This window comes from Propithecus coquereli, unplaced genomic scaffold (assembly GCF_000956105.1).
Source record: "Propithecus coquereli isolate 6110/MARCELLA unplaced genomic scaffold, Pcoq_1.0 Scaffold1, whole genome shotgun sequence".
In the NCBI taxonomy this organism is placed as follows: Eukaryota; Metazoa; Chordata; class Mammalia; order Primates; family Indriidae; genus Propithecus; species Propithecus coquereli.
In genome coordinates this window covers 770,515-796,613 of record NW_012133857.1, presented here as the reverse complement: position 1 = coordinate 796,613, position 26,099 = coordinate 770,515, and the positions used below count along the sequence as shown (strand labels likewise).

The following is a 26,099-nucleotide window of genomic DNA, read 5'->3' as shown; positions in this document are numbered from 1 at the left end:
CTCTTGTTGGTGTTTCCTGGGCAGCAAACCTTGCACCTCTATCACCGCTGTAGATCCTTGAAGGTCATTTCACTATGGAGTACTGGAGCTGTGTTCACAGAGTCTGGCCCCACCCTGAGGAGGCTTCCAAGGTGTGGCCCATCCTGGGGTTCCTGCGAGGCCTAGAGGAGCCACTGTAGGCCCAATGCTGACTGTTCTGCACTCCTGGTGTCTTATAGATGAGACTGGGGATTAGACCTAAAATGTTAATATAAAGGCTCCATCATTTCAAACAGACCCTCAGAGATCACACTTATAAACTGTAATGGTAAAGTTTTGGTGCAGGCCAAGGGCTCTCTGAATCCCTCTTGACTAATACTCTGTTGTCCTTTTCCTGTTGCAGGACATCGAGGCCTATGTGACCATTCTCTAAAGTATTTAAGTTCGAGAATCACAGAGAGGAAGCTGCAAGGCTCCTGGTTGCCTGCTGGCGGAGGGAATCTAGAGAAACCATTCCTGGGGCTGCGCAGCCCCGTCGTGCCCTTGTTTAGCCCTCAGAATGACCATCACTCAGCCCATGCCGAGAACAGCCCGCTGAAGCCCAGGGTCGTGACTGTGGTGAAGCTAGGGGGGCAGCCCCTCCGTAAGATCACCCTGCTTCTCAACAGGCGGTCAGTGCAGACGTTCGAGCAGCTCTTAGCGGACATCTCAGAAGCCTTGGGCTTTCCAAGATGGAAGAATGATCGCGTGAGGAAACTGTTTAACCTCAAGGGCAAGGAAATCAGGAGCGTCTCTGATTTCTTCAGGGAAGGGGATGCTTTCATAGCCATGGGCAAAGAACCGTTGACACTGAAGAGCATTCAGGTGGCTATAGAAGAACTATACCCCAACAAAACCCGTGCGCTAACATTGACTCAGCACAGCCGCGTCCCTTCTCCACGGCTGAGGAGCAGGCTTTATAGCAAGGCTCCAAAAGGGGAACACCGCTGTGGGGAGTCCGAGACTGCCAAGAGCTGCAGTGAGGCTGCAGGGTGCAAGATGGTCATCAGGCACCAGGGGAAGACCCCCGTGGAGCTGGCGCTGGAAGACAGGGCAAGGGCCCAGAAGAAGTGGGTGAGGGGGAAACAGGAGCCTGAACCCGGCAGCAAGCTGCCCGGGGAAGCCACTCTGGAGGAGAGGCATGCAAAGGGAGAGAAGCACCTGGGGGTGGAGATTGAAAAAACCTCCGGTGAGATTATCAGATGTGAGAAGTGCAAGAGAGAGAGGGAGCTCCAGCAGAGCCTGCAGAGGGAGAGGCTCTCCCTGGGGACCAGTGAGCTGGACATGGGGAAGTGCCCAAGGTATGATGTGGAGAAGCTCGTGAGGACGAGGAGCTGCAGGAGGTCTCCCGAGGCAAACCCTGTGGGTGAGGAGGAAGGGTGGAAGGGTGACAGCCACAGGAGCAGCCCCAGGAACCCCACTCAAGAACTGAGGAGATCCAGCAAGAGCACGGACAAGAAAGAGGACAGAGACCCGCAGGGTCAGGAAAGCCATCCTCAGGGGGCAGCCAGGGCCAAGAAGGACCTCGGGGAAGTCCTACCAGTCACAGAGGAGGGGTCGCGGGAAGTGAAGAAAGACTCCAGGCACGTTTGCAGGAGCAAGCATGGCAGCTGGCTCCTGAGAGAGCGCCAGGCTGATGCCGAGAGGCTCCCCAGGACCCGGGGGGAGGAGAAGGAGGCAGAGAAGGAGAAAAAGCCGGGGGCGTCATCGGGGAGAAAGACGGCTCTCAGAGACGACCAGCCTGCGAGGGCGGAAAAGGAGCCCAAGCCAAGGCTGGAAGAGAGCCGGCCGGAGCGGCCGGGCTGCCGGAGGCCGCGGCCCGCGGGCATCCTGGCTGCTGACGTGGGGAAGCACTACGAGACCGGCCGCGTGCTCGGCGACGGGAACTTCGCGGTGGTGAAGGAGTGCAGGCACCGCGCCACCAGGCAGGCCTACGCCATGAAGATCATTGACAAGGCCCGGCTCAAGGGCAAGGAGGACATGGTTGACAGTGAGATCCTGATTATCCGGAGCCTCTCCCACCCTAACATCGTGAAGCTGCACGAAGTCTACGAAACGGAAACGGAGACCTACCTGATCCTCGAGTACGTGTCGGGCGGGGACCTTTTCGATGCCATCATAGAAAGTGTGAAGTTCCCCGAGCCCGACGCTGCGCTCATGATCATGGACTTATGTAAGGCTCTTGTCCACATGCACGACAAGAGCATCGTCCACCGGGACCTCAAGCCAGAAAACCTTTTGGTAAGCTGTGATTTTTGATGCTATGGAAGAGGGTGTTTTAAAAATGTTGGCTAAAATAAATATTAATTGCTTCATACTGTCGCCTTTACATCCTAGAACATTACCTTAATATTAACATACTTATTCCAGTATTTAAAACTTTCATTATAGTTCATAAATGGTTTTTTAAATTTCAAGTTATTACAGGGGTACAAATGTTTTTGGCTATATGGATTGCTTTTATAATGCTTGAGTCAGGGTTTTAAGTGTGCCCATCACACAGATAGTGCTCATTGTACCCATTAGGTAGGTTTTGACCCGTTCCCCTCAACCCAGTTAATTTCCATTGAGTTTTACTGCCCTTTTATGCACATGTGTGCTCATCGGTTGGTTCCAATTTAATAGTGAGTACATATGGTGTTTGTTTTTCCATTCTTCACATACTTCACTTAGGATAATGGTCTCCAGTTCCATTCAAATTGTTACAAAAAGCATTAAGTCATCCTTCTTCACAGTTGAGTAGTATTCCATGGTATACATTTTGTTAATGCACTCATGAATTGGTGGACATTTGGGTTGATTCCACCTCTTAGCAATAGTGAATTGTGCTGTGATAAACATTTGAGTGCAGGTGTCTTTTTGATAAAATGACTTCTTTTCCTTTGGGTAAATACCTAGTAGTGGGATTTCTGGATCAAATGGTAGGTTTACTTCTAGTTCTTTGAGGAACCTCCATGCTTTTTCCATAGAGGTTGTACTAATTTGCAGTCCCCCCAACAGTGTATAAGCATTCTTTTCTGTCTGCATCCATGGCAAAATCTATTGTTTTTGGACTTTTTAATAAAAGCCATTCTGACTGGAGTAAGGTGAAGTATCATTGTGGTTTTAATTTGCATTTCCCTGATAATTAGTGATGTTGAGCATTTTTTCATATGTTTATTGGCCATTTATCTTTCTTCTTTTGAAAAGCTTCTGTTCATGTCTTTTGCCCACTTTTTTGATTTTTTCTTGCTGATTTGTTTGAGTTCTTTGTAGATTCTGTTTATTAATCCTTTATTGGATATATAGCTTATAAATATTTTCTCCCATTCTGCAGGTTGTCTATTTGTTCTGTTAATTACTTCTTTGGCTGTGCAGAAGCTTTTTAATTTGATGAAGTCCCATTTATTTATTTTTGTTGTTGCTGTGATTGCCAATGGGGTCATCTTCATAAATTCTTTGCCTAGGCCTATATCTAGAAGAGTTTTTCCAACATTTTCTTCTAGAATTCTTATGGTTTCATGTCTTACATTTAAGCCCTTTATCCATCTTGAATTAATTTTTGTTAAGTGGTGAGGGATATGGATCTTGTCTCATTCTTCTGTATGTGGCTGTCCAATTTTCCTCAAACCATTTATTGCATAGGGATTCTTTTCCCCAGTGTATACTATTGTTTGTTTTGTCAAAGATCAGATGACTGTAAGTGGATAGTGGGTTTTCTGTTCTATTCCATTGATCTATGTCTCTATTTTTGTGCCAATACTATGCTGTTTTGGTTACTATAGCCTTGTAGTATAGTTTGAAGTCTGGTAATGTGATGCCTCCCAATTTGTTATTTTTCCTTAAGATTGCTTTGGCTACTTGGGGTCTTTTCTGGTTACACATGAAGTGTAGAATTATTTTTTTCTAGGTCTGTGAAATATGACATTGGTTTTTTGATGGGGATTGCATTGAAAATCAATCTGTAAATCACTTTGGGTAGTATGGACATTTTAACAATGTTGATCTACCAACCCATGAGCATGATTTATATTTTCACTTGTTTGGATCATCTGTGATTTCTTTCCTCAGTGTTTTGTAGTTCTCTTTATGGAGATCTTTCACCTCCTTGGTTAAGTATATTCCTAGGTATTTTATTTTCTTTGTAGCTATTGTGAATTGTATTAAGTCTTTAATTTGATTTTCAGCTTCACTGTTATTGGACTGTGGGAATGCTACTGATTTGTGTACATTGATTTTGTAACAAGAAACTTGGCTGAATTTATTTATCAATTCCAGGAGTCTCAGTGGAATCTTTGGGGTTTTCTAGGTACAAGATCATGTTGTCTGCAAAAAGCGATAGTTTGACCTTCTCTTTCCCCATTTGGATACCCTTAATTTCTTTCTCTTGCCTGATTGCTCTGGCTAGGACTTCTAGCTTTATATTGAATAGAAGTGGTGACAGTGGGCAACCTTGTCTGGTTCCAGTTCCTGGGCTACCTGTTTGACCCAGTAGTGTGCATCTTTGTGCAATGCTGGTGGACAGGGTGCTCCTAGTTTGGGCACCCCTTGTCCACTACCCCTCCTCAAGGGAAGAGGCGTGGGTCCCACTCTCTGTGGAGACCTCAGCCTGGAGTACATGCCCGCTGGAGAGAAGTGGCTGCTCACTAAATTCTGATTCAAATTGCTCACCCGGTTGTAATGAGTGGGGGGAGGGGCCACAACTCTCAGTCAGCCCACATGCCTGAGTGCATAGCGTTTGGTTGCTGTGGGTATCAGGGCTGAGTTCTTCCTCTCCAGATGACACACTGTAATCCAATATGGGGGTTCTCCTCTGGGGGTATGGGGTACTCTCCCAGAATGCTGCCTCTGGGAACTCCATAGCACTCTCCTTTCTGTTCTGTCCATACGGGCTTCCTTGCCTCCTGAGTCCAGCTCCTAGACCTCCCCGTGTCCCCCAGCAACCCGCTTGGGTCTGGAGGACACTGGGTCTGGCCTGCTTGTCTGACCTGTTGGTGTGCAACCACCTGAAATGCTAGTAGGCAGGGAGCTTCCAAATTGGGCCCCCTGTGACCACTGCAGGACCCCAGGGGGAAAGGTATGGGTCCTACACTCCATGAGAACCTCAGTCTGTAGCATATACCTGCTGGGGGCAGGCAGCTGCTAGCCCAAATCTTGGCTGAAACCGCTTTGCCCATTGAGTGGATAGGGGAGGGGCGGGGAAGGAAGCATCTGAATTGGACAAAACTGGTTCTCTGGTCTCTCATGTCACTCTCCTAGGAGGGGAACACCCCACACACTGTCCAAGCTCCTGGATCATGCAAATTCTTCCCACTATTCCATGTTTGCCAGCATGCCTGGGTTCGTGGGGGGTGGGAAAGGGAAACTTGGTGGCCTGCTGGGCACCGAAGGTGTGTAGGGGGTAGAGGGGAACACCCCTGCATACCCTTTCACACGTCTCCGAGCCTCTCTGGGTTTGATCCTTGCCGATATCTTCTCTTCTTTATCTTCTTCTCTGCTTTGTGACTTTCCTCCACGAGGTTCCTGGCAGGCTCTGTCACCTTTTGCTGCGATCCACACCTGAGTTGTATCTCTCCTCCCCTTTCCTTTATCTGATATCCTACTTTCATGCTGGGGCAGTCCCACAAGCGATATCGCTAGTTGGCCATTTTTTTCCTCTAGCCATAAATTGGTTTTGACTAAATTACTGGAAAATAAACCTTCCAATTTTAAAAAATGGAAAATGTTTCCTCATCCCTGGGAGAAAAATACTTCTGCCTTGATGATGACGACCATGTGGACTTAATTTCTTGAGAATTTGCACATCCTCCGGCCTAGGTACTGGCGTGACTGCTGGTCCAGCTTCTCTTCTAGGCTTTGCTCCCACCATCCACACGCTCCTACTGAGATACTCTTGTAGTCCTTTTGAAGATAACACTTTGCCCTGGAATTCAAAAGGCACGGCACTGCAGGGGACTGTGTGGAGTGTCTGCCTAAGAGACTGGCTCCTGAGTGAGATAACCTGGGTTTGAATCCTGGCTTTCTTAGTTGCTTATATAGTCCTTCACTTCTCTGTGCCTTAGTTTCCTCATTTATAAAAGAGAAATGGTAATAGCACCTATCTTGGAAGATAGAGGGCAGATTGAGCATAGGAAAGAGAAGAGCATCCTCTGACAGCTGGGAGTTGGCTTGGCATTCATGTCTCAGCGATGGCATTCTCCTGTTGAGAATAAACAATGTCACAGATCACCAACATCAGATAAGGCCACTGTGTGACCATGATAGATCAAGGCAAAAGCAAAACCCCTTTATAATAATGTCCAAGTGCAAATAAAAATAAGAATACTGTTCAAGCCACAAATATGGCCACATATCCACCATTTGGCTACTATGAATGACTGCCTTGTTCCATTCTTCCCACCTTCACATAAGAATTGTTAGGATACCCAATTTTAGAATTACCCCCATGTGCTGACACTGTCCAATCCAGAACAAAATCTTGCTTTCTCGAACCCTTCCCCAAATCACCTAACACATCCCAATCTTATAATAAGTCCTTTAAAAACCCTCTTACTTTGCTGTCCAGATACCAAAGCTATGTGTTCTTCCTTGTTGCAGTGAGTCAGTAAACTGTTGCTCCATGAATTAATATTAAACGTGTTTGCAGACAGGATTTGTCTTAGGAGTTTTGCAGAGCTTTGCCCTGAAGGAATATGTGAACGTGTTGGTTTGCATTTCAAATGCTGTTACACTCGGAAGAGCGTCTCTGAAAGACAGTAGCGGCTGTATCCCACAAGGCACCTCGTTTCTCAGACCTAAAGGTTTGGATTTGCTTTATAAAGCAAAGTGAATCTGTTAAAAACTACAGACTGAGAGCTGACAATGGAGTGCCCCCCGGAACAGACAGCTTCCCGAATGGCTAAAAGCAAAGCTCTTGTTTTAACACTCTAGACTACCTGTCTCCATTCATAATAACCTAATAAATATGGAGCCAACATATCTCTGTTTAACCCCTCTGTTAAGTGATAAACTTACCTTAGAACTTAGAAGTTAACCTTTGAAAGATTTTGTAACCGTTTGCTCACCTAGATAGAATGAGTTAAAGAATCTGTAGAAACCTTTTGAAAATCTGTTAACCTGAGAGGAACTACCTGCTGTTATGTAAATCTGTTACCCCTGGCAGTTATTCACTATTCCCTATAAGTTACCACGTAAGACCTCATTCGGGGCTTTTTGAGACCCACGGAGAAGGTCTAGGCCCCCTGAGATACCGCTTTGCCTATAATCTTTATAAACTTATAAAACTATATCTTTGTCTCTGTGTATTCTTTTATTTCTTCCATTTTCCATTTTTCTCTGTTATTTTCTTATCCCTTGCAACTCTACCAAAGGGACCCGGTTTTTTGCTGGGAGCTTAGCTACCTCCCCGCAGTAAACCCAATTCGTTTGACTACAAGTGTGTTCCCCATCTCATGGTTTTTGTCAGGACAGCATACCTCACTCTATGACCCTTTGGCGTCTTCACCCCACCTTCTTCTTTGTAGTCCCAATCACTATGTGATACATTCTATTAATGTATTTACTTTTCTGTCTTCCTTTTCCTCTTACTGAAAGTTTCGTGACAGCAGGGACTTTGTTTTATTCAGACTGTACCATGAAACCTAGAATAGTTCTATCACATGGTAGACATTTAATAAATATTAATTGGATGAATGCATAAAGACTGTAGCTTGCTGCCAGGGAAATAGCAAACATTCCATCAGTGGCAGCTACCATTAACTATTATGACATTAAAAATATGCCTGATATCAAGGTGGATATCATGGGTAAACATTCAAAGCCAGACTGCTGCCAATGCAGCAATAGTGAATGGAGACGATTTCAATGAGCCATATTTTTTAGGGTGTGGAGGGCAGGGATTTAGCTTGTTTCCTTTAATTTCCATGGCTGTAGACCCTGCCTGAAAACACAATCCCTGTGCATTCACCTGTCTGTAAACTGCTCCCACAAACAGGGTGAGACACTGAGTGAGTAAAGCTAACTATCTGGGGAAATGAGGTCTATGTTGACCACTAATTATCTGCAACCTTGTTTTTGCCAAAATTCATAAAATTGAAGAAACAATTTGACTGGTTGCCTGAGTGATCTGCATTGTCATCACATAATTCTCTCTTTGGAAAATTTCATTTTTGCATTAGTTGGGTGTCCTTGTCCTTTCTTTGCTCACTTTTTGAGTCTGAGCCCAAGTGTTTTCCATGTGCTATGTGCTGCACACTCTTTGTTATGGACACTTTGGAATTGCAACAGAGCAGTGTTCTTTAACAGCTCTGCTGTTTTCACCGAGTTGTCTGAGGAGGAGAGATTCTGATTAGAGGCCTGGGTAGGTCCCATGTGCTGAACATTTCAGGCATGTGCCTACTAAAACATTATAACAGTTATACAAGTTCTCAGATATGTGGAATGAGATCATTTACCCTGTAGGATTGTTTCCTTTTGGAGACAGTTAGCTTAGCTTGCATTTTCTAGCAAGGTCCTGGAAACAGTCTTGAGGCTCTCACTTGTGTGAAGGGACTTCCTTCTCAGTGATTTTTGAAATGGAGAGAGTTAGCACCGTTTTAGATTGCATAGAGAAGTTTGTTTGAGGAAGTGGAAAAACTGCAAAGAATATGTTTATATTCAGAGCTAATTGCCTCTGAAAAATCATTTAGTAATTCTTCATGGATTTAAATGTCAGTAGATAATGTACTTTGAGTGCTTTGGGGCAATGAAGTGTGTGTGTGTGTGTGTGTGTGTGTTTGTGTGTGTGTGAGAGAGAGAGAGAGAGAGAGAGAGAGAGAGAGAGAAAGAGAGAGAGAGGGAGAGAGAGAAACTACAGAGTAGCTATAATTTTCAGTCTAAATACATGAGTTGTTCACTTGGAGATGTTGAGGCAAAAAAATAAATAAATATATGAATTGTTGTTTATTGGTGTTATTCCTAATTGATATGTAGACCTTTTTCTCTTTTCTGATTTTGAAGAAAGCCCATTTTTTTTCAAATAAAAAACTTTCTTTGTGGTGGTATTCTTTCTTCAGAAACTGCAAAAAGCTACATATTTGAGCCATCTTTTGAGAAATAGGTTGATATATTTGCCCTCCTGTGGATAATTTGTCAGCTTGAATTTATCAAAATATTAATAGGTTTGTCACATTTATAAAACATGTTTGTCCTTTCTCTAGGTGAATAAAGTTCATATTTTTATGTCAGAAGTCTAAATGCTATCTAATGTCAATGCTTTTTGGTTTTTCAGACAGAGATAGAGATAATGTTGGATTTGACAATTAACTCGTTGTCTGGGTTTAGAAAGATATCATCTCTAAACTTGCTGATATAATTATATTGCAAATTTGTTTTGTCTTCTAAGATTTAATATTAATAAATATGACTGCTTTCCATCAATTAATGTTATTCGGTTGCCTTTAATTTAGTGTTTTGCACTTGTTTTGAGCTTTGTATTGTCAAACTAATTGTTTCTGCCTTGAATGGGTGACTACTGTCTCTATTAAGACCTGTCTTTGCTAAGCTTAGGAAAGTGATTATGTCAGAACTAACTTGATTACACGGCTGATTGTAACTGTTGCTACTTTCAGAGACTTTCTGAATGTGCTAAAGCCCCGTAATGAATATGGTAAGCTTATCATGTTGTTTTAATCAACAGAAATATTTATATCTGATAATTGGGCCCTAGAGTAAAATTTTGGGCCTGTATTACTGAGTTCATCTATGTCTACTGATCCCATTTCCTGGTAAGATGCTAGTGCTTTTCTTCCCTTAGGATTATTTAGACTCCTGAGATCTTGCAAAAGAAGTTTTAATTACAAGAATTTCCAGCTTGCAGAAATATCAGTGTTAATTGCTTTTTCTGCCAGTAGGTGCTCCCTTGGAGGGGTTGGAATATGCTGGGTGTTGTTGGCTGGGCCCTGGGGAAGGAGGGGAGGAAGCAACCAGGAGCTGGAGAAGTGATGATGATCAATCCAGCTCACACAGAGTGGGAAGGGCACAGGCCAGGTTATTTATAGTCAATGGCAGAGTGATCACATCCGGCAAAGAAAGCTGGTTGAGCAGGGTGGGGGAAGAGACTGAGAAGATATCATATATGAGCAGGGTCATTTGAGAAAATCTCTCCCACAATAAGGGGAAGAGAAAGATACGTTCCTCCTCTAGAAACAGGGTTAAAAGGAATGAGATGGATGGGCAGGCTGTTGCATCTCAGCTTGCATAGAGGAAACTCATTTCCCCAGTTCCCTGACTGTCCCCAACCCAGGTGCTATAGCTCTGGAGTGCATGGAGGAGGGACCTTTAGAATCCAGGAGAGATGGTGGTGGGGGTTGTGGGGACTAGTAATAGCTTGATCAAGGACAGAGGCTGTACCCTCTTTCTGGCCTTGTGTTGGTTATAGGAAGAGGCAGACTTGTTTAGATACTTAACTATTGAATATGACTAGGACAGGGCAGTGACTGGTGTCCCCAAGGGTGGCAAGGAAAATCTAGAAGGATAAAAAGTGGCCAGACACACTCCCTGCCCATTCCCCCTCTGCAGTAAACCTATTCAATCATTTTGTTGTTGTGAATTCCCTAAGTTCTTTTTCCACTTCTACTTTGATAAACAAGAGGGGACTCACTGATTATAGTGTGTGAATCGGTGATTCTGTAATGCATTATTCTTCCTGATCAGCAAGACTTCTCTTATACCAGATCTAATTTCAACCTCTTTACTCCTTAGCTTCTAAGACAAGAGGTGTCCATGACTTCTCATTAATGGTCCAAGTATTCATGAATGCATTTATACATCAGTCACATTAGTTTTAAAAAATTGATAACAACTATGAAGCACATCTTAAGTTATACTTAATAAAATGAAGAAATGTAGATTTTAGCAATAACATGAAATTGCTAAAGAAAAAGTCCAGTGATACAGGCCTTTAGATCATTGGCCAATTTTGATCAAGTCAGTGAGAATACTGTTATGTAAGAGATAGAACTCCTCTTGAAAACCACAGGGTGTATTCTTGTCAAGACATTGCAGTTATAACTTTGGTTTATATTAAGTGAAAGTGGCTCCCAGTATCCATTTCAGCAATTTCCAGGACAATAATAGTATCTGTACATTCAGTGAACCTACATATTGTCCAGAGTTTGCTTATGTAGCCAGAGAGGTTTTGGGAATTTCTTAGTCTTCAAAATTCTACATATTGGGTTATCTTGATGATTGAACATTTTTTTTTCCTGTTAATTTCTTTTAGAATGTGAACAGAAGTTCTCCAAAAAGGAATTTGGAGGAAAGAGACTTTATTCTAGTGAACAGTTTGCAAACCAGGGGGAGGCAGCCTTTGGTGTAAAATGAAAGTACATTCCAGAGAACAAAGAGACAAGTTTTATATCAGGGTCCTGCCCAGGTTCCCAATCAGGTCTGTTTATGCAAATGAAGGATTGAAACTCAGTTCTGATTGATCAGTGCAGCTGAGTTCTGATTGGCTGATACATCTGAGCCCCGACTGGTTGATACAGCTGAGCCCTGATTGGCCTGGGCAGGTGAGCCCTGATTGGTTGGTTTTGAAGTCCCAAATCAGAAGTCTTTATCAGATGTTTCTTTCAAATAGCTGGTGGTGTAGGAGGAGGAGGATTTCTGGGCATAGTTTATCCTGGCACTGAGAATAGGGACTTGTTTGGCTTGATTGTAGAAAGGAGGTCCTGTGATACTTTTGCAACATCTTTTTGAGAAAACAGAGGATATGACCACTACCTCACCCAGCCATGGCAGCCTGGCTCTGTTTTAACTTGGAACACCTCAGTTAGCAATGAGGAGTCCCATTTTGTCTTGATGGCCGGGGCATACGTTAATAGAAATAGCCACCTAAAAGGATAGATGTCTGATAAATTACTGTCTGCAGTAAATTATCAACAACAAAGGCAACTGTCAAGCATGATTCGTATTTATCAAACTTGGTGAATATCTTCTAAAACTGACTTCATTTCCCCAAGGAGTCAGAAGTTCAGGCCGTTTAGTAAAGGAAAATAACAGCCATACAGTCCTCTCAATGCCTGTGTTCATGTGTGTTATCGCTTCTCTAAGAGTGTATTTTTGTGAGCCATTTGAGGATCTAGGATTAAATTTTTAAAAACTCTTTAAGGGTGTTTTCAAATGCCCTTAGGCTGAGGAAGCAGCTCAGTTAATCTCCTGAACAAGTTTCCAAGTCTAAGGTTTAGTTGTCTAACTGTAGTAACGTGAAACCCACGGGTTCCATTTCATCTTCTTCCAGAAGTCCCATATGTTAGGCTTTATGTGAGGGGAGGGAGAGGGTAAGGAGTGGGGAGCCTGCTGCCATGGTCCCAGCAAGAGATGACAGTGACTTGGTCTTGGGGGTTGCAATAGAGATGGGGAGAAGTGGTTGTTATAATGGTAAAAACAAGATTTGCAGATAGATTAAATGTGGTAGATGACGAAAGAGAGGACTGCGAGGTTGGCGGGGAATGACCGATGTTTCTGACCTGCAGCTGGGTCAGTTGTGGCCTCATTTTTCTGATGGAGGAGGGCAGTTTCAGTGTAGTTACAGGGATGAGAGTCTGACTGAGTTCAGGAGAGAATGGAAGGTGGAACGCTGTGGATGGCATGTCTATACACCTCTTTCAAGGATGTGTGTGTGTGTGTGTATGTCTGCGTTTGTGAAGGAGATCATACAAATGTAGCATTACCTGAAGGGGGATGTAGAGAAAACGAGGGTTGTGTTTTTTAAGTTGGGAGATACGGCAGTATCTTTATGTGATGACGGAGCCATTCTCTGTGTTGGGGAACTCTGGGAGAGGACAGGGTCAGGGTGAAACCAGTTTTCAGCATCTTGAGTTTGAGATGCTCATCTGGTCAGGGCACTAAGGGGTGATGTAAAGTGTACTGCTAAATATGAGGCTATCAGATTTGACCTAGGAAACATCTACAGTCCAATGTCCATTCCTTTGTCAGCTGGGGTGGCCACCTGTGAACCAGACACTGGGTTAAAAAGACAGTGCATCATAGTGACTTACCTGCTCGGAGCTATTGGCTTCCTGCTACAGTCAGAATCCGAGAAAAGCCAAGTCCATTTCCATGGCCTAGAAGGTCCTACATGATGTGGGCTCTGTCTTCCTTTCAAAGCTCGTCTCCAACCACTCTCCTCCTCATTCAATCTACCCCTGACCCCTCTTCCTCTCTGGTATTGTGCCAAGCATGTCCCTGCGCCTTTGCACTTGCTGTTTCCTCCCCCTGAAGACTCACTCCTCACGTCTAAATATGGCTCACCTTTCTTTCGAATGTTACTTCCTCGTGAGTACTTCCTTGACCACTCCATTTAAAATACCAACCCCTGCCACTGTGCCAGCGTTGTCCTGGATAGAATATTCTGTAATGATGGAAATATCCTGTATGTGCACTGGACAATATGGTAGCCCCTAGTCACGTGAGCACTTGAAACGAATCTTTGGTGTCTGAGGAACTAAACTTGTTTTTTTTGTTGTTGTTGTTTTTGAGACAGAGTCTTACTCTGTTGCCCTGAGCAGAGTGCCATGGTGTCAACCTAGCTCACAGTAACCTCAAACTCCTGGATTCAAGCAATCCTCCTGCCTCAGCCTCCTGAGTAGCTGGAACTACAGCTACTCCATTATGCCCAGCTAATTTTTCTATTTTTTATTTTAGTAGAGACGGGGTCTTGCTCTTGCACAGGCTGGTCTCGAACTCCTGAGCTCAAGCAATCCTCCCGCCTCAGCCTCCCAGAGAGCTCTGAGGAACTAAACTTTAAATTTCATTTAAAAATAAATAGCCACATGTGGTTTGTGGATACTGTACTAGACAACATAGCCTTCATACCACTTTTACTTTTCTATAATACTTTTCACTGTGTGACATTATATATTTATTTGAATATTGTTTATTAATAAAAAGGAGGTCTCATAAGAGAAAGGATTTTATCTGTTTCATTTACTACTCTATACCTAATATCTAGGACAGTGCCTGGCACATAGTAGGCATCTCATTAATATGTGTTGAATGAATATTGGGTGTTAATTAAGCAGAAAAAAGCTGGTGTGATATATAGACACCAAAGACATATCATAGACATGTCATGTGACAGTCTTCCCAGGGAAGACTTTGTCCCTACTGATTTTTTCAGCATTCTTTGGTATTATGGTATCTTTTGCTATTGAAACATAAACTAATTTTAGGTATTCACATTTTAATGTGAATTGGTTTTCTAAGATTATTTCAATCCTGCTAGCCAGTTGAAAATGGATCTTGGAGGGAAAAAGTACGAAGAATCATGAAGGATCAAGTAAGAAGTTGGCGGCTGGGCATGGTGGCTCATGCCTGTAATCCTAACACTTTGGGAGACCAAGATGGGAGGATCACTTGAGGACAGGAGTTGGAGACCAGCCTGAGCAACATAATGAGACCCCATCATTACAAAAAATAAAAAAAAAAAATAGCGGGATATAGTAGTGTATGCCCGTAGTCCCAGCTACTTGGGAGGCTGAGAAAAGAGAATTGCTTGAGTCCAGGAGTTTGAGGTTGTAATGAGCTGTGATCTTGCCACTGCTCTCTAGTCCGGGCAACAGTACAAGACCCTGTCTCAAAAAAGAAGTTGACAAAGATAAATAAGGTTTACCTGTTTCTTAATTTTTCTTAGGGGAGCCACTCATTGTTTGGGCTGTGTTCTGCTGCCATCTTCTGTTTAGAGGTGAAAATTGCAAGATCACTTTTCAATTGAGGCACCATTGAAGGAGAGAATAGAAGCTAATTGTTCAGAAAAATAAAGAAAAATTCCTCTTGAAAGCTTTGAGATTATCCAGATGTTATCTGCATGCTGACATAAATAATATAGATCACCTGGATTCAAAGCAGGACACTTTGGTGTGGCTGGAGAAGGGAGTGATGGATGCAGACAGATAAGTCATTACAGTGCTGTGTAAAGTAATCTCTTTACACCTTTTCGGTTAGAGAACAGAGGAAAACAGAGCCCCAGCAGGAACACGGCCCAGAATGGCAAGTTTAGATAGACGGGAAGACAGAGGCAGGGAGTTGTGGTGTGAGGGCAGGTGAGACGTTGTGCAGGGTGGGTAGAGGTGGGCCTCCCAGTACAACCTGGGCAGGCCTGGGAAGGCCTTCTGAGTTTGGGACATCGAAGTGGACCGTTTAACGGATTCTTTGGCTGCCTTGATGGCTACCCAGTGCCTGGTCAGCCGACAGTCCTGAGGTCCACTGCCCTCATCAAATGACACCTGGTGTGTGATGTTTAGTTCTGGGCATTCTTTGTCAAAAGAGACATTGATGACATGGAGACCATCCAGAACTTTACTGTGTACACATATCACTCTGGGATCTTGTAGAAATGCACATTCTGGTTCTATGGATCTGGGGCGGCTGAGATGCTTAACAATCTCCCAGGTGATGCTGATGGTGCTGGTCCGGGGGCTGCACTTAGAGTAGGAAGGAGTGAGAGAGGGTGATGGTCAGGAGCCCAGGTCAGGATTAGTTGGAGGATCCTTAGATGCTGTTTATCAGTCAGGATTCTCCAGAGAGACAGAACCAACAGTAGATATATTTATAGAGATTAATATATGAGAGGGGATTCACTCGGGGAACTGGTTCACATGATTATGGAGGCTGAGAAGTCCCACAACTGTCTGCAAGCTGGAGACCCTGGGATACCAGTAGCGTGGTTTAGCCCAAGTCTGAAGGCCTGAGAACCCGGGGGGCCACTAGTATAATTCCTGGACTCCAAAGGCCAGAGAACCTGGAGTTCTGATGGCCAAGGATGAGAAGAGTATATCCCAGTTCCAGGGAGGTGGGGTTTGGGGGGAGAGAGAGAGAGAGAGAGAGAGAGAGAGAGAGCAGTTTGCTTGTTCTCTGTTATTGTTCTATTTGGGCCCCCAGCCAGTTGGATGCTGCCTTGCTCACACTGAGGGCAGATCTTCCCTGCTTGGTCCACTCAGACTCACAGGCCAGTCTCCTCTGGAAACACCCTCACCCCACACCCCCAGTGTTGCTTTGCCAGCTCTAGGTATTCTTAATCCACTCAAGCTACTTACAGTTAACCATCGCAGATGCTAACTTGCAGGAGCCAGAAAGCAAGCTGGGGATTTTGTTGCTTGTTTCCCATCTCTTGGGGGGATGTGTCCTTAGTCAGGGACACTCCAGAGGGCAGATTTAGAAAACAGGGATGGGGGTGGAATTCCGAATCAACATAGAGGTGGATCTCCTCACAAGTTAAGCTGGGATGGACTACTGCATGAAGTTGTGGAGTCTTTCATTTTGCGATGTCATTCAGGCATGAATGACAGGCTGGTAGGAAGATGTTTTAGACAAGTTTTCTATTTGGGTGGAGGTTTGAATTTGATGGTCTCAGAAGTTCCACAGATTCTAGGAGGAAGAATCATTCCAGGAGAACATCAATCACTTAATTTCAAAGATTAAGATAGGAACTGTTCTAAAGACAAAAATGTGAGGTGCCTGTTGAAAAAAATAAACCGAAAAACTCATGCAGTGTATGCCCTTAAAGGTAATTAAGCTGCTTATGTAGGTGAAATAAATGGTAACACTGAAGAATATTAAACAATTCCTGACAACAGAAGCTGGAGACAGAAGAATTAAAAACACTGAACAGTTTGGAGCCACTTTCTGGAAGGGACAAATGACACCACTGACCTTAAACACCCTGGGTTCTGCTCGTGTGATTGTTGCTAACTCAACAAGAGACTCAAAGAGAAAAGCTGAACCATGACGAGGCAAGAGGAGGCATAATATATTTTTAGACAGCTCGTAAAATAATTTAAAGACAGATTTGGCATTTTGAAAATATATCCATCAGTATCTGGACATTTAACATGATAAAATTTCAAAGTAAAAGCCTGAGTTTCCAAAACATTGAATCTGCTGCTGCCTCAATGGAGCCACATTTTGGAATTGGGGGTTTCCATGAGGAAGGGAATGTTTCAGTTGTTTTGTGATAGGAATATACATCTTACTTTGGTGTATTAAATCAGCCAAATGCTTTTAATGCTGATCATTTTGGTTGGGAATATTTACACATATTTGTGAGGGACATATTTTTTTCAGAAATTACCCAGCAAATGTGATTAATGTAGATAATCCATCTGGTAATTCTAGACACCACACTATTTTGTTTTCCTTCCCTTCCAAACTAGATTTTCTAGTCTAAATTATTCTGATAATTACCCCTTTGGTCCCCTTTTGGGCTATGTCTGTCTCTGTATCCATATCAAACAGAATTTCATTTTAGTTCTAAATTTATGGCTTTTCATTTGGTTAGGTTAATTACAGAGACATTGATTAGATTGTCTGGTGGTGACTCAGGCTCAATATTTAAGATACATGCTGCTGTCCGGGCGCGGTGGCTCACGCCTGTTATCCTAGCTCTCTGGGAGGCCGAGGCGGGTGGATTGTTTGAGCTCAGGAGTTCGAAATCAGCCTGAGCAAGAGCGAGACCCCGTCTCTACTAAAAATAGAAAGAAATTAATTGGACAACTAAAAATATATAGAAAAAATTAGCCGGGCATGGTGGCGCATGCCTGTAGTCCCAGCTACTTGGGAGGCTGAGGCAGAAGGATGGCTTGAGCCCAGGAGTTTGAGGTTGCTGCGAGCTAGGCTGATGCCACGGCACTGTAGCCCGGGCAACACAGTGAGACTTTGTCTCAAAAAAAAAAAAAAAAAAAAAAATACGTGCTGCTTACAGAGATGTAAGCTCACTGGCAGGAACCAAAGCAGGTGTGGAGAACTTATTCTGGCCTGGAGAGACTGGGAGCATGGCTGCTCCCCCTGCCGTTCTCGGCTTTGATGGGGCACAAGCCCCCCATTGCTGCCTGCCCCCACATGCTGCTAGCAGCGTTGGGAACCTTTGTCCAGTTCCAGTAGAGGTGTGATGGTGCGTACCTGCAGTCGAGTTGATAAATTCTCCTCTAGCTGGGGTGGCACCAACGAGTCTCTTACTTGGAAAAGATTGTCCAGGTTTGCCCAAGTAACTTTTCAGGTAATGGTCTGATTAACTGCTTAGTTCACCTTTAGTCTGGGCAATCAGCTTGTATGATGACGTACTGAACAGTTGTTCTTAGATCTTACCTGTGAGGGGTAGCTAGTATTGAAGGAGGCCAGAGTTTGATTTGTGCCCGATTATTTAACCTCTCCCCAAAGTGGAAAACCGCTTCCATGGCATGGGGTACCAATGCATCTTTTACTTGCTGCACGATATGCTGGGTTTGCCCCTTCATTGTTCGCTTGTTTAATTCTTGTTTCATGTGAAATATAACATACCTTTAGTTTTATTATTTCTTGCATAGTGACCTAAATGCTTGCTATGCTTGCCTACCTCTTGAGAATCATCTCTTACAGGTTAAGACCCAACTTTTCCTAACAATCATCATCTTATATGCACATACCTTGGGGGTGCAGGAGGACAGGACATACTAACTTGGCAATGGGAATTATTTTACTGGACATTAGAAAGCCAGTCAGTCACTGGACTTGTTTGAAGGAGTGAGACTCCGGTGGGATACGTTTTGATGGGGACAGGGGAGAGAGTTGAGTCTCTGTATTCATTCAGACTGAAGGTAGCTGCATCTTTTTTCTCTTTTAAAAAATGACTAATTCTACCCTTCTCTAAAACCTGGTGGAATTCTGAGGCAAACTGGGACTATTGGTCCCCCTAGGGCTAACACTTTGCTAGGTAGATTACAAACATTGAATGGAACTCTTGACATAAGCCTATTTGCTGGAAATTATCACCCCCAAGCCCATTCAGTTGCAGTCTTGGAGCTAAAAGTGTTCAAAGACTCCTGGCCTGTTTAATTCTAAATCCCCCATTCCTCCCAATTAGGGCCTGTATTTAACACCCCTCTCCTGATTATTAGTCTATGTCTTCATTTTAATTTCCAGTTTTTTTACTTTCTTTTTTCCCCTCTGCCCTGCCTTTGCACTACTCAGGCATTTTCTAGTTCTCATTAAGCTAGTCTGTGCTCAAACTATCGTTTATCCTTGTTCTAACTCAATGTTGTCCAGTTGAACTTTCTGCAATGATGGAAATGTTCTCTATCCGTGTTGTCTAATATGGTATCCATAAGCCACGGGTGGCCATTGAGCACTTGAAATGTGCCTACTGCAGCTGAGAAACTGAATTTTTGGTTTAATTTTAATTTATACATTTAAATAGCCACTTATGACAATATGGTGCTACCATATTGGTCACAGTAAATCTAACTCATTCGTTCTTTAGTTGCAAATGTGAGCACTTGTCACTGAAGTAAAGTTGGATTTGTCAGCATTGTGCTACACTATAAGCTCATATAGGTTTATTGTTTGCTTATCTTGACCTTGCACGCTTGTTGTTTCATCAGTATTCCTTCTTTGTTCTCATTACGGTTTTGGGGTTTGGGGGATTTTGGTCTCTTACAGGTTCAGCGAAATGAGGACAAATCCACCACCTTGAAATTGGCCGATTTTGGGCTTGCCAAGCATGTGGTGAGACCCATATTTACCGTATGTGGTACTCCGACTTACGTAGCTCCCGAAATTCTTTCTGAGAAGGGTAAGTGTTACATATGGATCTGTGGGATTCTAGCTCACTTACTATCAGATGTTTTATTTTTAATATTTAATACTTTGAAATATGGAACAGTGAGAGATTTCAGAGAGTTGGCACTAAGGCTTGGGCTTGGACTTTAATGAAAATATTCGAAGCAGGCTTCCTTGACCAAAGCATGGCAGTCGTTTCCTTAACAGGGCTGCCCTTGTTACAGAAGACAGATTGGCACGTGTATGTATGTGTGTGTGTGTGTCTTTGTGCGTGTCTGTGTGTGTATGTGGGCAGGACAGTGAGATGAAAGATGGTAGAGAATTGGGTGAGGAACTCAAGCAAGCAAGGCCCTTTGTGCCACTGATGCAAGGCAACCTCTGATGGGAGAAGATTGAAGCAGTCCTTATGGTAATTGGTTTAAAAATTCCTTCACCAACCTTGCATTTAAAGGGGATCCCATTTCAAAATTCATGAATATTTATTTCCTATTTGTATATTGTGTGAGGATACAATGAACTGTTTTAGGGACATAGTCTATAAAATGTATAGAAAGGAAATAATAATTATTTTATGGCTCAATATACATGAATATTTGACTGCTGTGACACCTCAGGAGAAATCAGTCTACCCACCCTAGGTAAGATGGGGAAGCTTTGGGTTGTAGGGTTGCTGGTTGGGAGGAAGGGAGGGATAGTTTCCTGGCAGCAGGAGCATCAAGAAAACTAAGATGAGGAGATGAGAACATATGAGATCATGTATGAGGTCGGATGGTAGAAACATTGAGAAGACTAGCTTCCGTGAACTGGAGAGAAGCACAAGTTGGTTGGTTAGATTGAGCCTAGATTCCCCACAAATAGGAAGGCTGGGCAGAGATGTTCAGACTTGGTGTGGCCAGCATAATTCAGAGGGACTGTGCACATGTAAATGGAAGCATTGAGGAACTGGACAAGAGAAGAAGGAAAGCAAATAGGCAACATGAACTCTTGGGGAAGGCACACATTTGTGGTAGCACCAACTAAAATAGGGCGTTGGAAAGGAAAGCTCTTTTGGGAGGTGGAGGACGGGGTGAGTTAATTTTTGAACTTCATGGAGATATCAGGATAGATACATGCAGTTGTCCAGTTGGCAAGGAGGTGAAGCCCTGGGCTGAGCATGTAATTTTGAGACTACACAACAGAGCTGGTGAGGTAATGAGCTCCTTTGTGGTGGCAGCAAGAGCAGCTGAGGACAAATTCAAGAGCAGCTGAGGACAAATTCTTGAAGAAGATGAAGAGTTTGAGGATGAAGGAAGGAAGGGGTGGGATCAGAAGAGGATGCAGCAGTCCAGAGGGAGGATCTGGAAAGTGCAATGTCAAAGAGGCCAAGGGGACAATTTCAAGAGGATGGGGAGGCCCAGCAAAAGTCAGTCCCTCCCAAGAGTGAAAGATGGTTGAGAACTAAGAAAAGGCCATTAACATTTGCCAAAAGGGGTCATTACTGACTTATTCTTTTAATATTTTCCTGCTGATTTGTGTTTTGACAAACTTACTTGGGGGGCTTAATAATGAATATCTAACTTCCAAATTAAAGCTGCCAAGTGTTTTTCTTTCCTAAATGTCAAATGTTAGGAAGTGTTTGAAAGTGTATATATTGCTGTTAGAACTTTTAAGAGAATGATTGGGTAATATGTATCAAAAACTTTTACCATATATTACTTCGTGCATTTCATTTCTAGAAAGTTATTTAAGAATATAATCAGCGATGTGCACAAATATTTCATATATAGGGATGTTCATCAGAAAGTTCCTCACAGCTGTTAAAAAATTAGAAACTTAAATTACAACACAGGAATTCAATATGTAAAGAGAATACTAACAGCTATTAGAAATCATGTCTGTGAGAATTTTTTTTACATTAAATAGTGTATAAAATATATATGATGTGATCTTGTCTTTGTTTAAAAAAGCATACTTGTCTCCGTGTGTGTATGTGCTCATGTGTGCACACAGAGGGGATACAGCAAGTAAACATCAGTCTTTTAATAATCATTTAAAAAGATAGTAAGTGATATTTTTTAAATAAGAGAGAAGGCAATGAATAGATAGGAAACAGAAACTGCTGGTGTAGATCAGGGCTTCTCAAACTATCTCTGGGGAAGGGCCAGGTTTTAAAATTTCCAATCCAGTGTGGCCCTGTACATGGTCCTGCTGCATGTGACTAGAACACACCTCGTCCCACATGTGACTCACCGTGTGTGTTTGACAATGCCTGAACTGCTCTGTGCCCTGTTCATCGAGATGTGTCCACCGATCATGCATTTGAGTGTCACAGTCATGACAAATTGCTACAAGAGTTTCCAAATGCTTGCTTTCAATTTCTGTGCTTATTTTTATCACAGACCAGTAATAAAAGATCACAAAGTGGCAGTGGTCCATGCACCAAACTTTGAGTAATATTGGTGTAGACCCCTCATTTTTAGGAGTTGGCCACAAGGCAAGCTGTGGTTTGCCAGTGAAGGCCACTCATGTGTTTGGAAGCGGCTCTTCGTTACTGAGAGCTGAGGTCCTCTGTGACTTAGATCTATTTAGAACCACAGTACTGCGTCATTTATTTCATCACATTTGACCCCACTTGGTTGCAGGCGCACTTGTATCTCTGCCTCTGTTTGTGCAGGTTATGGACTGGAGGTGGACATGTGGGCTGCGGGCGTCATCCTCTACATTCTACTGTGCGGCTTCCCCCCCTTCCGCAGCCCAGAGAGGGACCAGGACGAGCTCTTTAACATCATCCAGCTGGGCCACTTCGAGTTCCTCCCCCCGTACTGGGACAGTATCTCCGATGGTGAGATTTGGGGTTCCCGATGCAGGAGAGGAGGGGCAGGTTTTTCAGGTTGGATGTGAATAGGGTATGCAGGGGACCCCCCCGCCACAGTGCCCGGCGTGGAATTAGGCTGTTAACCTGTCATGTCTCATCCTTTACTTCCTCAGCTTCGTGTAGATTTATGCAGCACTCCAAAAACATAACTTGCTTTGAGATTTAATAAAAAAAGTCTAACCACCAGTTGTAGTGACCAAGTGCTTTTCCTTAAGACAATTAAGGAATCCCAGAACTGAAAAATATCAGAAACATTATAACTCTTATTTGGAAAGAGAAAGGCTTTCTTATATACAAAAGTGTGTCTGAATGGAACAGACTGAAAACGCTTATTTTATGCATGCATAATGAGAGGTCCTGTAGGGGCATACTTGGAGCACAGGGCTCTGCAAGGTTGAGGTGAAGGCCCCAGTTACTGTTTAGTGACCTAGAAGGATGCGTGATTCTCCTCCCTTTAGATCCTCAATTCCATTTGATTCCATTTGATTCCAAATGAAATCTTCCCCTTGTCTCTACTGATTTGTTTGTACTACTCACTGCCCTTGGAAAATTGAGAACTAGATAATTGGGGATTTGGGGTCTTTGAGTCCTTAGCTTAAAAAGTTGAATAGGAGTGATAACTTTTTTTCTTTTCAACTTCCCCTAAACATGCCATTTAAGAGTAGCTATTGAACCACCTCCTTCCCCAGCTTCTAACCCCTTCCTGGGATTGGGGGATGAGGGAAGGAAAATTTTTTTCCCCCTCTTAAATAAAGTAGTAAGTGGGTGGCTTGCCATACGTAGAGTCAGGGTCTTGAGCTGATCAAGGCAGTGGCAACTGAGGAACTGAAGGACTAAAAGTCATTTTAGAAAATTCTAAGCTGGGTGTGGTGGCTCATGACTGTAATCCCAACACTTTGGGAGGCCAAGGTGGGAGGATCCCTTGGGGCCAGGAGTTTGAGACCAGCCTGGGCAATGTAGCAAGACCCCATCTCTGCAAAAAATAAAGAAATTAGCTGGGCGTGGTAGCACATGCGTATGGTCTCAGCTTCTCGGGGATGCTGAATCAGGAGGATCTCTTCAGCCCAGGAGTTTGAGGTTGCTGTGAGCTATGATGATGCCACTGTACTCCAGCCTGAGTGACAGAGAGAGACCCTAGCTCAAAAAAAAATAAAGGAAGTTTTATGCAGCACTGTCTTTAGATTTGGGCATAGGTGGCCTTTCCTGGGCCCCAGGCCTTAAGAGGATTCTGCTCTGGTCACACCTCTCCCTACAGAGTACGAAGACTATGGGGCCAAGGTGATGTGCACTCTAGAGTCCAGGTCCCCTCTTCTAGGCCACTTCATTAGGACCCCTGAATTCCCTGTCCACATGGCCCGAGCCCATTTCCAAGGTTCACGAGACCTCTTCCCAGCCTCTTCCCACTGTGCCAAAGGGTAGCCAAGGAGCAGCTGTTGGGAGGGTGGAGACAGAACTTGGACATGTTGGCTAGGGTATGCAGTTGTCCATACTCATACATGAGAATCTGAGAATTCTCAACTTAAACTAGTCTTCCAGCCTCTGGGTCCTTTGAGACCCTGAAGGAGTGATGATGGTCAGGGTGGGATTGGATTACTTTTGGGCAGAATTTGCCCAGCTTGAATTGGATGGGCCAGGAGAACTCTGTGGCTTCCATACTTAAGAAGTGGTTAGACATGGGTGTAGGGGAGGAGGTGATTGGTGAGTGAGCAGCTGATCTTGAGCAAGAGTCATCCCTCAATAAGGGTTAAAAAAAAAGTAGATGCTTTCTTCTTGTACAGTTCTTGCGTGACTGAAGAACAGGCTCAATGAGCCAGGCTGGGAGAGCCAGCAAGCTAGGGAGAAACCAGTTGTCACCACAGTTCTCTAGAATCAGTCATGGTTTTGGGCAGACAATGTAATTAATTTTGAATTTGCACTATTTACTCCTTAGATTTCTTTACACATGGTTTTCAATATTGTCAACATGAAGGCATATTTATTGACTTAGGAAGATTGAACATATTTTATTTAACAACTTGTTAGTTTCCATTTAAAACCTTGAAGTGTATAGACATATGATATGTGGCCTCTATTCATTCTTTGTTCTCTTGCCCTGGGTGCCGTGGATGTTAGGGGTGGGCCTGGCTTCATGATTCTAGAGAAATGAACAGGCATCCTCTAGAGCCGTGCTGTCCCACATGGTAGCTCCTGGTCGCACATAGCTATTTAAATTTAAATGTAAATTAATTCAAAGTAAATAAAAGTTTAGTCCCTCAGTCTCACTAGCCAGGTGTCAAATGCTCAGTAGTCACAAGGGGGTAGTGCAGACACAGAATGCCCCCGTGTTCTATTGGCCTGTGCTACTCTAAAACATAAAAGAGCCTGTTTCCCCTTCTTTCACTTCAATAGCTGCCAAAGATCTGGTGAGCCGGTTGCTGGTGGTGGACCCCAAAAAGCGCTATACAGCCCACCAGGTTCTTCAGCATCCCTGGATCGAAACAGGCGGCAAGACCGGCATGGTGAACCTACAAAAGGAAGTGTCCGCCAGCAGCGAGGGCCACTTCCGGAGCCAGCACAAGAGGGTTGCAGAGGAGACACTGTAGTCACCACCTCAGGCATCTGTTCAGCTGCCAGTTCTGCTCAAGGACAGACAAAAGTTTGAGAGAAAAACAATAAAAGGAGTTTCTTCACATAATTGGAGAATCAGAGAGAGAGAGACACTCAGTATATTTTAAAGCATATTACAAAAGTAAACTGAGTTTTAATGTTAAATGTTGTAACATATTTTTAGATTTGTATATTTGAAGCCTTTAATGCATTTTTTTTGGGTAAGAATTATCATCAGTGAGGAATTTTGGTAATAATGATGTGTTTTGCTTTCTCTTTGTAATCATATTCATGTTGTACTACAGGGGTGGTGCTTACCAGGGTCTAAACTCCCCCTGCGAGATTAATAAGGTGCATTGTGGTCTTTCTGTGTTAATAAAACCTGCTCTGAATAACAGAAGTGAGTCTGTATTCTGATTACTTCTTAATGCTGGTGATGAGAGCTCAGACATGTCTCCTGAAGCCAATTTGACTAAATGGAGTTGTGATGAACACTTGATTAATTGACAAGATCTGTTTATTTAGGGTGTGGTAACCTTGGTCTTCAACATTTCAGTTTTACTGAAAATCAGATTTGGTTCAATCTGAAAAATGGAAAGAAGAAATCATTGAATCATTCTTGCCCCTGTAATACCCAGTTATATCACTTTTCAACCCAATTATCTCTGAACCTGAGTCACTTCTATGTGAAGTCAGGCACTCAGGCTATGACTGTACTAACGTTTTCAGATCACAAGGGAGCCATTTAGTGCATTAATATGTCAGAAATGCAGTAAATGGATTACACTGGAACTTGAAGGAGCTCAGAGTTCAGGCACATTCCTACCTGCAGGGCATACATACAGATGGCACAGAACACATGTTCCAGATTTCTGTACCAAAATGTTGGTCTCTTCAAAATTCTGGGAGTATGTGTGAGCTGAAAGCAAAACATACCTTGATATTTTCCAAATTGACCTTTCTAGATTATGTATGGCCTGGTTAGTAGGCCACAGAATCAGTCAAAAGTGTGTGTTTCTCACTTCTATTTTACGTTCCCTAACAGTTTTGGAGTCATCTGGGTGGAGGAGTGTATTAGTCAGGAAAACAGGAA

General features: G+C 43.4%; 1 protein-coding gene across 1 annotated transcript; it reads left to right on the top strand.

The window, feature by feature from the left end:
- Positions 1-25,399, top strand: DCLK3 (doublecortin-like kinase 3). Its single transcript, XM_012651938.1, has 5 exons — positions 1-63; positions 383-2,259; positions 19,447-19,579; positions 22,220-22,387; positions 24,809-25,399. The coding sequence occupies exons 2-5, from the start codon at positions 808-810 to the stop codon at positions 25,000-25,002; spliced, it is 1,947 nt and encodes a 648-aa protein (XP_012507392.1). The 5' UTR covers positions 1-63; positions 383-807; the 3' UTR covers positions 25,003-25,399.
- The last annotated feature ends 700 nt before the right edge of the window (positions 25,400-26,099 follow it).

What these genes read in the sequence shown, in the direction of transcription:
- DCLK3 (XM_012651938.1), top strand. Translation starts at nt 808, where the DNA reads ATGGGCAAAGAACCGTTGACACTGAAGAGCATTCAGGTGGCTATAGAA. An exon ending in TCAAGCCAGAAAACCTTTTG is followed by an intron (nt 2,260 to 19,446) that starts GTAAGCTGTGAT and finishes GGTCTCTTACAG; the next exon opens with GTTCAGCGAAATGAGGACAA. An exon ending in CGAAATTCTTTCTGAGAAGG is followed by an intron (nt 19,580 to 22,219) that starts GTAAGTGTTACA and finishes CTGTTTGTGCAG; the next exon opens with GTTATGGACTGGAGGTGGAC.